Source organism: Procambarus clarkii, chromosome 13, assembly GCF_040958095.1.
Source record: "Procambarus clarkii isolate CNS0578487 chromosome 13, FALCON_Pclarkii_2.0, whole genome shotgun sequence".
Lineage (NCBI taxonomy): Eukaryota > Metazoa > Arthropoda > Malacostraca > Decapoda > Cambaridae > Procambarus > Procambarus clarkii.
The window spans coordinates 9,740,782-9,755,781 of record NC_091162.1 but is presented as its reverse complement, the minus strand read 5'-3'; the positions used below and the strand labels follow the sequence as shown (position 1 = coordinate 9,755,781).

General features: G+C 45.3%; 1 protein-coding gene across 1 annotated transcript in view; it reads left to right on the top strand.

Annotated features, from left to right (window-relative positions):
• The window catches only part of LOC123753799 (transducin-like enhancer protein 4), a 100,803-nt gene that overhangs the window by 68,922 nt on the left and 16,881 nt on the right, over positions 1 to 15,000 (top strand). The window contains exon 5 of the mRNA XM_069323931.1: positions 1,119 to 1,217. Coding sequence (XP_069180032.1) covers positions 1,119 to 1,217 — 99 coding nt within the window. The remainder of the gene's footprint in view (positions 1 to 1,118; positions 1,218 to 15,000) is intronic.

Sequence of the window (15,000 nt, the reverse complement as noted above, 5' to 3'; positions counted from 1 at the left end):
TATTGACCACACCCGGGGTTAATATTGACCACACCCGGGGTTAATATTGACCACACCCGGGGTTAATATTGACCACACCCCGGGGTTAATATTGACCACACCCCGGGGTTAATATTGACCACGCCCCGGGTTAATATTGACCACACCCCGGGTTAATATTGACCACACCCCGGGTTAATATTGACCACACCCCGGGGTTAATATTGACCACACCCCGGGTTAATATTGACCACACCCCGGGTTAATATTGACCACACCCCGGGTTAATATTGACCACACCCGGGGTTAATATTGACCACACCCCGGGTTAATATTGACCATACCCCGGGTTAATATTGACCACACCCCGGGTTAATATTGACCACACCCCGGGGTTAATATTGACCACACCCCGGGTTAATATTGACCACACCCCGGGGTTAATATTGACCACACCCCGGGTTAATATTGACCACACCCCGGGGTTAATATTGACCACGTGAGCAACACAAATGGTCCCCAAGCCAATATGCAACTGAAAACTCCCGTGGTCCCACAAGTGAGGTGATGAAATAACTCTGCCCAAGCTTACCACCGAGTGCCGTCGGGACGTTGGGGATATAGGCTCGGCTACCAATGTCTTTTGTACGGTCACAGTTGGTCGAGTGGCTTAAGGCACCGTTTACACTAGTTGCCCCGGGCTCCTGGTGGTCCGGGTTCGAGTCACTTCTGGGTTGTGGAGTTTTCAGTTTATATATATATATATATATATATATATATATATATATATATATATATATATATATATATATATATATATATATATATATATATATATATAAATAAAGGAATTGAACGACGGACAACGCGCGTATTTTGTAATAAATTTACGCATATCAATACATATGAATACATTAATACATACACACACACACACACACACACACACACACACACACACACACACACACACACACACACACACGAGTGTGTATACTCCCCGTGTATATGTATATGGGTGTATTCTCCCAGTGTTTGTGTGTATACTCCTATTCAATATACATAATGGTACAATGTAGACTCGGTGTATTTTTGTGCGATTTTGGTCAATAATGTTTTTTTTTTTTTTTCCTTTGCAGACTGAAATTGCGAAGCGGTTGAACGCGATACTTGCGCAAATTATGCCCTTCTTGTCCCAAGAGGTGAGTAGCTTCCTGCTTGTTATTGACCATTGTTATTGACCACATAATTATTGACCACATAATTATTGACCACATAATTATTGACCACATAATTATTGACCACATAATTATTGACCACATAATTATTGACCACATAATTATTGACCACAATTATTGACCACATAGTTATTGACCACAATTATTGACCACATAGTTATTGACCACATAGTTATTGACCACATAGTTATTGACCACATAGTTATTGACCACATAGTTATTGACCACATAGTATTGACGACACTATCAACTACCACATCATCGTTATTGACCTGATCACGTGTGTGTGTGTGGGTAAGTTGGTGTTATTGACCGTGACGCCTATTATATGAAGTTAAAGCCACTGTGGAACTGTTATATTGATCACGGGGAGGTCACATGCTCGACGGTATTAGGCTACACCTCTTATATTGATCACTACATTATATATTGATGTATATAATATTGGCCTAGAGCGGTTATAATGGCGGCGGCTCCAGTGTGGCGTCACGGGATTGGTGATTTGGGTGGTGGTGATTAGGTTGGTGGTGGTGGTGATTAGGTTGGTGGTGGTGGTGATTAGGTTGGTGGTGGTGGTGATTAGGGGTGGTTAGGGTGGTGGTGGTGGTGATTAGGGTGGTGGTGGTGGTGATTAGGGTGGTGATGGTGGTGATTAGTGACCGTCACTCTGGGTAATGGGGTCATGGTAATGTCCTCTGGGTGGTTGGCCCCTCTGGGTGTACTCACCTAGTTGTGCTTGCGGGGGTTGAGCTCTGGCTCTTTGGTCCCGCCTCTCAACCGTCAATCAACAGGTGTACAGGTTCCTGAGCCTATTGGGCTCTATCATATCTACACTTGAAACTGTGTATGGAGTCAGCCTCCACCACATCACCCCCTAATGCATTCCATCTGTTAACTACTCTGACACTGAAAAAGTTCTTTCTAAGGTCTCTGTGGCTCATCTGGGTACTCGGTTTCCACCTGTGTCCTTTAGTGCGTGTGCCCCTTGTGTTAAATAGTCTGTCTTTATCTACCCTATCAATTCCCTTCAAAATCTTGAATGTGGTGATCATGTCCCCCCTAACTCTTCTGTCTTCCAGCGAAGTGAGGTTTAATTCCCGTAGTCTCTCCTCGTAGCTCATACCTCTCAGCTCGGGTACTAGTCTGGTGGCAAACCTTTGAACATTTTCCAGTTTAGTCTTATGCTTGACTAGATATGGACTCGATGCTGGGGCTGCATACTCCAGGATTGGTCTGACATATGTGGTATACAAAGTTCTGAATGATTCTTTACACAAGTTTCTGAATGCCGTTCGTATGTTGGCCAGCCTGGCATATGCCGCTGATATTATCCTCTTGATATGGGCTGCTGGGGACAGGTCTGGTGTGATATCAACTCCCAAGTCTTTTTCCTTCTCTGACTCCTGAAGAATTTCATCTCCCAGATGATACCTTGTATCTGGCCTCCTGCTCCCTACACATATCTTTATTTCATTATATTTGCTCTAACAACCATTTGTTCGACCATTCCTTCAGCTTGTCTATGTCTTCTTGAAGCCTCAAGCAATCCTCCTCTGTCTTAATCCTTCTCATAATTTTGGCATCGTCAGCAAACATTGAGAGAAATGAATCTATACCCTCCGGGAGATCATTCACATATATCAGAAACAAGATAGGACCGAGTACAGAGCCCTGTGGGACTCTACTGGTGACTTCACACCAATCGGAGGTCTCATCCCTCACCGTAACTCTTTGCTTCCTATTGATTAGGTACTCACTTATCAACTGGAGCACCTTACCAGCTACACCTGCCTGTCTCTCCAGCTTATGTACCTGCCTCTTATGCGGTACTGTGTCAAAGGCTTTCCGACAATCCAAGAAAATGCAGTCCGCCCAACCTTCTCTTTCTTGCTTAATCTTTGTCACCTGGTCGTAGAATTCTATTAAGCCAGTCAGGCAAGATTTACCCTCCCTGAACCCATGTTGGCGATTTGTCACGAAGTCCCTTCTCTCCAGATGTGTTACCAGGTTTTTTCTCACGATCTTCTCCATCACCTTGCATGGTATTTAGGTCAAGGACACTGGTCTGTAGTTCAGTGCCTCTTGCCTGTCACCCTTTTTGTATATTGGGACCACATTCGCCGTCTTCCATATTTCTGGTAGGTCTCCCGTCTCCAGTGACCTACTATACACTATGGAGAGTGGCAAGCAAAGTGCTCCTGCATACACTTCCAGTACCCATGGTGAAATCTCGTCTGGACCAACAGGCTTTTCTCACATCCAGATCCAACAGGTGTCTCTTGACCTCCTTTCTCGTAAATTCGAACCCTTCCAAGGCCGCCTTGTTTACTGCCCCCTCTCCTAGCGCAGTGACCTTACCATGTTCTATTGTGAAGACCTCCTGGAACCTCTTGTTGAGTTCTTCACACACCTCTTTGTCATTCTCTGTATACCTGTCCTCGCCTGTTCTAAGTTTCAATACCTGTTCTTTCACTGTTGTTTTCCTTCTGATGTGACTGTGGAGTAGCTTTGGTTCGGTCTTGGCTTTGTTTGTTATATCATTTTCATAATTTTTCTCTGCTTCTCTTCTCACCCTGACGTACTCATTCCTGGTTCTCTGGTATCTCTCTCTGCTTTCTGGTGTTCTGTTATTCCGGAAGTTCCTCCACGCCCTTTTGTTCAGTCCCTTTGCTTCCATACATGCCCTATTATACCATGGATTCTTCTGTTGCTTCTCGGATTTTTCCTTTTGGGCCGGGATGTATCTGCTTACTGCCTCCTGACACTTTTGGGTGACATAGTCCATCATATCTTGTACAGACTTATCTCTGAGGTCTGTGTCCCAAGGTATTTCCCTTAGGAAACTTCTCATCTCCTCATAATTCCCCTTTCAGTATTTCTTTCAGGTTCCTAGTTCTTTTATTTTGGGGAGATAATTCCTAGCTTTACCAGATACTCAAAGTTCAATACACTGTGGTCACTCATTCCCAAGGGCGCTTCCATCTTAACTTCCCTTATATCCCACTCATTTAGGGTAAATATCAGATCGAGCATTGCTGGTTCAATTTGGTGGTGGATATATATGACTACGACTATAATTTTTTGTCCTCCAGTATGGTACTTGTTATGTAGTCACTGAAACCTTCACAGCCCTGAATAACCATATCCTCAAAGTCCCAGCCTTTTCTTACCAGCAGAGCTACACCACCCCCGCCTCTTCCTTCTCTCTCTTTCCTCACGACATAATAGTCCTGTGGGAACACTGCATTTGTTATCGTTTTCGTTAGCTTCGTTTCTGTGAGTGCTATTATGTCTGGGTTTTCTTCTAGTACTCATTCTCCAAGTTTGTGTACTCACCTAGTTGTACTCACCTAGTTGTGTTTGCGGGGGTTGAGCTCTGGCTCTTTGGTCCCGCCTTTCAACCGTCAATCAACAGGTGTACAGATTCCTGAGCCTATCGGGCTCTGTCATATCTACACTTGAAACTGTGTATGGAGTCAGCCTCCACCACATCACTTCCTAATGCATTCCATTTGTCAACCACTCTGACACTAAAAAAGTTCTTTCTAATATCTCTGTGGCTCATTTGGGCACTCAGTTTCCACTTGTGTCCCCCTTGTGCGTGTTCCCCTTGTGTTAAATAGACTGTCTTTATCTACCCTATCAATCCCCTTCAGAATCTTGAATGTGGTGATCATGTCCTCCCTAACTCTTCTGTCTTCCAGCGAAGTGAGGTTTAATTCCTGTAGTCTCTCCTCGTAGCTCATACCTCTCAGCTCGGGTACTAGTCTGGTGGCAAACCTTTGAACCTTTTCCAGTTTAGTCTTATCCTTGACTAGATATGGACTCCATGCTGGGGCTGCATACTCCAGGATTGGCCTGACATATGTGGTATACAAAGTTCTGAATGATTCTTTACACAAGTTTCTGAATGCCGTTCGTATGTTGGCCAGCCTGGCATATGCCGCTGATGTTATCCGCTTGATATGTGCTGCAGGAGACAGGTCTGGCGTGATATCAACCCCCAAGTCTTTTTCCTTCTCTGACTCCTGAAGAATTTCCTCTCCCAGATGATACCTTGTATCTGGCCTCCTGCTCCCTACACCTATCTTCATTACATTACATTTGGTTGGTTTAAACTCTAACAACCATTTGTTCGACCATTCCTTCAGCTTGTCTAGGTCTTCTTGAAGCCTCAAACAGTCCTCTTCTGTTTTAATCCTTCTCATAATTTTAGCATCGTCCGCAAACATTGAGAGAAATGAATCGATACCCTCCGGGAGATCATTTACATATATCAGAAACAAGATAGGGCCGAGTACAGAGCCCTGTGGGACTCCACTGGTGACTTCACGCCAATCGGAGGTCTCACCCCTCACCGTAACTCTCTGCTTCCTATTGCTTAGATACTCCCTTATCCACTGGAGCACCTTACCAGCTACACCTGCCTGTCTCTCCAGCTTATGTACCAGCCTCTTATGCGGTACTGTGTCAAAGGCGTGTGTGTGTGTGTGTGTGTGTGTGTGTGTGTGTGTGTGTGTGGGTGTGTGTGGGTGTGTGTGGGTGTGTGTGGGTGTGTGTGGGTGTGTGTGGGTGTGTGTGTGTGTGTGTGTGTGTGTGTGTGTTGGCTGTACATACGCGAAATTAAAAGCAAAGACCACAGTCAGTATTTGACCTGTTCGTAATAATGAAGGTTCATACACTGAGGATGACAAAGAAATTAGGGAATTCCTAAAAAAGCAGTCTGAGGACATGTTTAGCACCCCGATACTCAGCATGAAAGTGAAAGATCCGGACAACTTCTTTATGCGTGATATCCAAACCCCTGTAAATTTTACTGATATCAACACGAGCGTGGCAAATTTTGAAAGAGAAATTGACAATATGCCCATGCACTCAGCCCCAGGTCCAAATTCATGAAATTCATTATTTATAAAGAAATGTAAAGTGCCGGTAGCACAGGCACTCAGTATAGTGTGGAGGAATAGCTTGGACACGGGGGAGATACCAGATGCGCATTAAAGTAACAGACATTGCCTCTCTACAATGGGAGGAGGGAGGTTATCTTGAGATGATTTCGGGGCTTTAGTGTCCCCGCGGCCCGGTCCTCGATCAGGCCTCCACCCCCAGGAAGCAGCCCGTGACAGCTGACTAACTCCTAGGTACCAATTTACTGCTAGGTAACAGGGGCATTCAGGGTGAAAGAAACTTTGCTCATTTGTTTCTGCCTCGTGCGGGAATCGAACCCGCGCCACAGAATTACGAGTCCTGCGCGCTATCCACCAGGCAACGAGGCATAAGGGAGGGAGCAAAGTATTGGCAAAAAAATTATAGATCAGTTGCGCTAACGTCCCCACATAATAAAAATATTTGAGAGAGTGATTAGGAGTCAGGTCACCGGTTTCATGGAGACCAATGACCTTCACAACCCAGGCCAACATGGATTTAGAGCGGGAAAATCGTGCCTCTCACAGCTACTGGATCACTACGACAGTCACTGAGACATTAGAAGAAAAGCAGAATGCAGATGTGGTTATACGCGGACTTTGCAAAGATCATTTGACAAATGTGACCATGGAGTGATAGCACACAAAAATGATGTCAGTGGGAATAACTGATAAAGCAGGACGCTGGATACTCAGTTTTCTGTCGAACAGAACAGAATAACAATCAATCATATAAAATCAAGTCCAAGCGCAGTTAAAAGCTCTGTACCTCAAGGTACTGTCCTTGCACCACTGCTGTTCCTTATTCTCATATCAGATATAGACAAAAATACAAGTCACAGCTTCGTATCATCCTTTGCAGATGACACTAAAATCAGCATGCAAATTACCTCTGCTGAAGACATTGAAAAACTACAAGCAGATATTAATAAAGTTTTCGACTGGGCAACAGAAAATAACATGATGTTTAACAGTGATAAATTCCAGGTACTCAGGTACAGCAAAAACGAGGATCTGAAACATAATACAAGGTACAAAAGTACAAAAAAAGTAAAAATTGTGCCCATAGTAGGAAAACAACATATAAAGGATTTGGGAATACTGATGTCTGGCGACCTAACATTTAGGGAGCATAACCAAGCAAATATTGCGTCAGCCAGAACAATGATCGGATGGATTACGAGAACTTTCAAATCCAGGGATCCCATCACAATGGTTGTACTCTTCAAGTCACTTGTGTTGTCCCGTCTTGAGTACTGCTCAGTACTCACTTCCCCCTTCAGAGCAGGAGAGATTGGTGAAATAGAGGGAGTACAGAGAACATATACGGCACGAATAGACGTGATGAGGCACCTAAATTATTGGGATAGTCTCAAAGCTCTCCAAATGTACTCACTAGAAAGAACACGAGAGAGATACCAATAATATACACATGGAAAATACTGGAGGGTCAGGTCCCAAATCTACACAGTAAAATAAAAACGTACTGGAGTGAACGATATGGAAGAAAATGCAGAATAGAACCAGTGAAGAGCAGAGGTGCCATAGGCACAATCAGAGAACACTGTATAAACATCAGAGGTCCGCGGTTGTTCAACGTCCTCCCAGCGAGCATAAGAAATATTGCCGGAACAACCGTGGACATCTTCAAGAGAAAACTGGACTGTTTTCTAAGAGAAGTTCCGGATCAGCCGGGCTGTGTTGGGTATGTGGGCCTGCGGGCCACTCCAAGCAACAGCCTGGTGGACCAAACTCTCACAAGTCAAGCTTGGCCTCGGGCCGGGCTTGGGGAGTAGAACAACTCCCAGAACCCCATCAACCAGGTGTGATGGTCACGTTAAGAGCTACCAAAACATGAGGATGGGGACTGTTGTTGCTACAATCCTGGTGAAGGCTGCCTGGACCTTCAGCTGGCCTTCTTGGCGTATTCTGCGGTATACGGTCTACACCTGCCTTGAGGTTACCTTGAGATGGTTTCGGGGCTTAGCGTCCCCGCGGCCCGGTCCTCGACCAGGCCTCCTGGTTGCTGGACTAGTCAACCAGGCTGTTGTACGCGGCTGCTCGCAGCCTGACGTATGAGTCACAGTCTGGTTGATCAGGTATCCTTTGGAGGTGTTTATCCAGTTCTCTCTTGAACACTGTGAGGGGATTGCCAGTTATGTCCCTTATGTGTAGTGGAAGCGTGTTGAACAGTCTCGGGCCTCTGATGTTGATAGAGTTCTCTCTCGGAGTACCTGTTGCACCTCTGCTCTTCAACGGGGGTATTCTGCACATCCTGCCATGCCTTCTGGTCTCATGTGATGTTATTTCTGTGTGCAGGTTTGGGACCAGCCCCTCTAATATTTTCCACGTATAAATTATTATGTATCTCTCCCGCCTGCGCTCAAGAGAATACAGATTTAGGCTCTTTAGTCGGTCCCAGTAGTTTAGATGTTTTACTGAGTGGATTCTAGCAGTAAAGGATCTCTGCACGCTCTCCAGGTCAGCAATTTCTCCAGCTTTGAAAGGGGCTGTCATTGTGCAGCAGTACTCCACTCTAGAGAGCACAAGCGTTTTGAAAAGTATCATCATCGGTATAGCATCTCTAGTGTGAAAAGTTCTTGTTATCCAACCTGTCATTTTTCTTGCAGTTGTGACGGCTACTTTATTGTGTTCTTTAAAGGTAAGGTCTTCCGACATGAGTACACCCAGATCCTTTACATTGCCTTTTCGTTCTATGTTATGATTTGCCGGAGTTTTGTACGTGGTTTCCGTTTTTATATTTTCCTTTTTTCCGTAGCGCATGAGCTGGAACTTATCTTCGTTAAACACCATATTATTTTCTGTAGCCCATAGAAAGACCTGATCTACATCTGATTGGAGGTTTGCCGTGTCCTCTATGTTGCCTACTCTCATGAAGATCCTAGTGTCATCTGCAAAGGATGATACAGTGCTATAGGTTGTGTTCTTGTCTATGTCCGATGTGAGGATGAGAAAAAGTACTGGAGCACAGTTCCCTGGGGGACTGAGCTCTTCACGGTTGATGGGCTGGATTTTATTTTGTTGACTATTACACATTGGGTTCTGTCAGTCAGGAAATTGTAGATCCATCTGCCTATTTTTCCGGTAATTCCTTTTGAACGTATTTTATGTGTAATAACACCATGGTCACATTTGTCAAAGGCTTTTGCGAAATCTGTGTAAACTACATCAGCGTTTTGTTTGTCTTCCATAGCATCTAATGCCATATCATAGTGGTCCAGCAACTGCGACAGGCAAGAGCGCCCTGTTCTGAAACCATGTTGTCCGGGGTTATGGAGATGCTGTGATTCCATGTATTTCGTGATCTAACTTCTTGGCACTCTCAAAGATTTTTATGATGGGTGATGGTAGTGCTATCGGTCTGTAATTTTTTGCCTACAGAGTTTATTTTTTCCGGGTATTGGTTCGGGTTTGTATTTCCTAGCAGTTCTTGCCAGCTTATTTCTGCGAAGTCCTGGTTTATTCGTTCCCAGTTAATCTGTTCATTATTAAAGTTGAATTTTCTGAATTCTCCTCCACCGGGGCTCGGGGCTAGTTGTGCAGGTCTGCTCCCCATGCTTGTCAGAACTTCAGTTAGGTTGTGATCTGAGTAACTGGTATTTGTGATCATTATGTTCCTGATCAATTCTTCATTATTAGTGAAAATGAGGTCCAGCGTGTTCTCCTTCCTAGTTGGTTCTACTATTTGCTGGTTTAAGACAAATCTGTCGCACGTCCGTAGCAGGTCATTTGCATGTGCTTGTATATTCAAGCTTCTTGCTTGTATTCTTTCTGCTATATCTGTATTAGCTAGGTGCTTTCATTTCAGGTGCCTACACTATATATGTCATCTCATTCATGTCTTCATAAGTTTCCATTTGTGTGGTTTCAAGTCCAGTAGACATTTTTCTGTGCAGAGATCCTTCGCTGCTTCAGAGTCCATTCAATAAAACATCTAAATTATTGTGACCGACTAAAGAGCCTAAATCTGTATTCTCTTGAGTGCAGGCGGGAGAGAGACATAATAATTTACTCGTGGAAAATAGTAGAGGGGCTGGTCCCAAACTTGCACACAGAAATAACATCACATGAGACCAGAAGGCATGGCAGGATGTGCAGAATACCCCCGTTGAAAAGCAGAGGTGCAAGGGGTACTCCGAGAGAGAACTCTATCAACATCAGAGGCCCGAGACTGTTCAACACGCTTCCACTACACATAAGGGACATAACTGGCCGACCCCTCACAGTGTTCAAGAGAGAACTATCAACATCAGAGGCCCGAGACTGTTCAACACGCTTCCACTACACATAAGGGACATAACTGGCCGACCCCTCACAGTGTTCAAGAGAGAACTGTCAACACCAGAGGCCCGAGACTGTTCAACACGCTTCCACTACACATAAGGGACATGTGTGTGGGGGGGGGGGGCTCTTCTAAGCACTCCCCAAGCCCTGTAGGAAAACCTATTGGGGAACCCAAAACTTGTTCCACTGGTAGGTTAGGATAGCAAGGCTGGTACTGCTGCATTCCTCGCTCCTTGTCTACGCTGGCTGGGTCTCCTGTCTTAGACCTGCTCGGATCAGATGCTCCTTGAGAGTTTTGTCTCCCATGCGATCATAGGAGGATCTCTAGGGACGTTGTGCCAAGATGGATGTTCCTAGCATGTCTCCTTCATCCAGGAGGGGTACACACTTCCAGTACTCCAGGCCTGGAGGCCATGTTGTATTTCCTGGCTGTAAATCCACAGCATTTTATGAGGTTACACCAGATAAATAATTAATTACTTTTGGGACATGGTTTATACCTTAGGACCATATTGTGTGGACATCTGTAGTATGGTACCTGGTATGGTAGCTGGTATGGTACCTGGTATGGTAGCTGGTATGGTACCTGGTATGGTACCTGGTATGGTACCTGGTATGGTACCTGGTATGGTACCTGGTATGGTAGCTGGTATGGTAGCTGGTATGGTACCTGGTATGGTACCTGGTATGGTACCTGGTATGGTGGTTATGGTGGCTTCCTGCCAGTAAGGAGAGTTATGGTGCGCAGGTTTGGGTAAGTAACTTGGTGTCTGAGTGGATGAATTGTTGCCAAGGAATATTGGGTGTTAGTCAGTGCTGAAATTAATCTGATTTGGTATTTGTCGTGTTTGTGGTGGGCTTCCTATCTGTACCACTACCACTACCACCACCACTATCACAATCACCACCACAACACCACACTATAATAACCACTACCACCACCACAACACCACACTATAACAACCACCACCACAACACCACACTATAACAACCACCACCACCATCACAACACCACACTATAACAACCACCACCACAACACCACACTATAACAACCACCACCACAACACCACACTATAACAACCACCACCACCACCACAACACCACACTATAATAACCACTACCACCACCACAACACCACACTATAACAACCACCACCACCACCACAACACCACACTATAATAACCACTACCACCACCACAACACCACACTATAACAACCACTACCACCACCACAACACCACACTATAACAACCACCACCACAACACCACACTATAACAACCACCACCACAACACCACACTATAACAACCACCACCACAACACCACACTATAACAACCACCACCACAACACCACACTATAACAACCACCACCACCACAACACCACACTATAACAACCACCACCACAACACCACACTATAACAACCACCACCACAACACCACACTATAACAACCACCACCACAACACCACACTATAACAACCACCACCACCACAACACCACACTATAACAACCACCACCACCACAACACCACACTATAACAACCACCACCACAACACCACACTATAACAACCACCACCACCACAACACCACACTATAACAACCACCACCACCATCACAACACCACACTATAACAACCACCACCACAACACCACACTATAACAACCACCACCACCATCACAACACCACACTATAACAACCACTACCACCACCACAACACTATAACAACCACTACCACCACCACAACACCACACTATAATAACCACTACCACCACCACAACACCACACTATAACAACCACTACCCCCACCACAACACCACACTATAACAACCACTACCACCACCACAACACCACACTATAACAACCACTACCACCACCACCACCACACTATAACAACCACCACCACAACACCACACTATAACAACCACTACCACCACCACAACACCACACTATAACAACCACCACCACAACACCACACTATAACAACCACTACCACCACCACAACACCACACTATAACAACCACCACCACAACACCACACTATAACAACCACCACCACAACACCACACTATAACAACCACTACCACCACCACAACACAGGCTAGAAGGCGTGGCATGAACACACCAGCTTCTCTGGTTGACACTGATACACAACCTCCACAACCACAACAACCATCTCAAGTATCCCCGACTCCTATCCCACTGCCACAACCACAATCGCCACCTCCTCCCCCGTACCAAAACCGAAGACGGCAACCACAATCTCAACCACAACCACACGCATCTCCATCTCATCAACATGTGAAGCTCAAAATATACACACAACCTGTTGTATTCTTCCTGTTGTATAATGTATAACTTATACATTGTACATATGAATAGAGAGAGATTGGCGTAGAAACAGAATTACTGATGACGAAGAATGTTCTCGTAACACTGTTTACATAGAATGTTTACATAGACAGAATATTTACATAGAATGTTTACATAGAATGTTTACATAGACAGAATGTTTACATAGAATGTTTACACAGAAAGGTTGAATTAGGTGTACAAATGTTGACATTTCCTGGAAGCAGAGCTTTGGATTCCATTGGTTGTTTACCCTGGTATAAACTGTGCTAGGCTTCTGTAATGGTGTTTAAGCGAGTTTTTATGGTAAGCGAAGCTGATTGGGCTTTCATGGAAAGTAATATATGATTTTAAATGGGGGAGAGAGAGAGAGAGAGAGAGAGAGAGAGAGAGAGAGAGAGAGAGAGAGAGAGAGAGAGAGAGAGAGAGAGAGAGAGAGAGAGAGAGTATCCCAGTAACAGAGAGGCAACTCAAATATAGTACGGTTTATTTTGATACGTAATTTGTAGCTTTGATATATGTTATTTTTAATGATAGTGATCACCAACGCCATAATCACTCTCATCATCATCCTTATCATTGTAATTACTCTACGCGCATTCATTCTCACTATTCTGTTTCTATTTCTTCCGTATCCATTACCACGCTCACCATCACCGTCCACCTTGTACACCATCACCACACTCACCACCCAGCCTGTATTCCACCACCACTCTTCCTGTACAGAAAAAATCCTGTATAGATCCTGATAATCCTCTATAGATCCTGATATCCTGTATCCTTCCTGTATAGAAAAAATAGGTCAAACAGAGGAGTAGGTTTGTATATTAAGGAGGACCTGGTGTGCACAGAACTACTAAACTCAACTAATGAGGTGGTCGAGGTACTTGGAATTAAGGTAGAGAAACTAAACCTAATTATTATTCTAATATATAAACCGCCAGATACAATGGTTGAGGAATTCACAGAGCAGATGCACACAATAGAGAACATACTTGACAACCTAGCAAACCCAGCTCCAGATATTATCTTCCTTGGAGATTTCAATTTACAAAGTCTAAGATGGAGAATGGTAAACACATATATACCTGGTTGATACCTGGTTGATGGGGTTCTGGGAGTTCTTCTACTCCCCAAGCCCGGCCCGAGGCCAGGCTCGACTTGTGAGAGTTTGGTCCACCAGGCTGTTGCTTGGAGCGGCCCCCAGGCCCACATATCCACCACAGCCCGGTTGGTCCGGCACTCCTTGGAGGAATAACATATATCATAGCAGGGAATGACCCGGGAAATAACCAACCACAGGTCAGAGATCTTTTAAGATTCTCGCTCAATCAACAGATTACAGAACCAACTAGGAACGAAAACACACTAGACTTGTTATTCACAAACAATGATGAACTAATCAGGGATATCACAATCTCAGATACTTCATACTCAGACCATAAGATCATTGAAGTGCGAACTAGCATAAATAACGGTAGTAGGTCTAAGAGACCCAACAAGCGAGAAGGAATATTCAATCAATTCAATTTCAACAATAAGAGGATCGACTGGGAAAAAATAAATGTAGACCTTGCAACCATTCAATGAGAGATGGTCTTAAGCGACAAAACTCCCAGCCTGTACACCACCACCACCCAGCCTGTACACCACCACCACCACCCAGCCTGTACACCACCACCACCACCCAGCCTGTACACCACCACCACCACCCAGCCTGTACACCACCACCACCACCCAGCCTGTACACCACCACCACCACCCAGCCTGTACACCACCACCACCACCCAGCCTGTACACCACCACCACCACCACCCAGCCTGTACACCACCACCACCACCCAGCCTGTACACCACCACCACCACCACCCAGCCTGTACACCACCACCACCACCCAGCCTGTACACCACCACCACCACCACCCAGCCTGTACACCACCACCACCACCACCCAGCCTGTACACCACCACCACCACCACCCAGCCTGTACACCACCACCACCACCACCCAGCCTGTACACCACCACCACCACCACCCAGCCTGTACACCACCACCACCACCACCCAGCCTGTACACCACCACCACCCAGCCTGTACACCACCACCACCACCCAGCCTGTACACCACCACCACCACCCAGCCTGTACACCACCACCCAGCCTGTACACCACCACCCAGCCTGTACACCACCACCCAGCCTGTACACCAC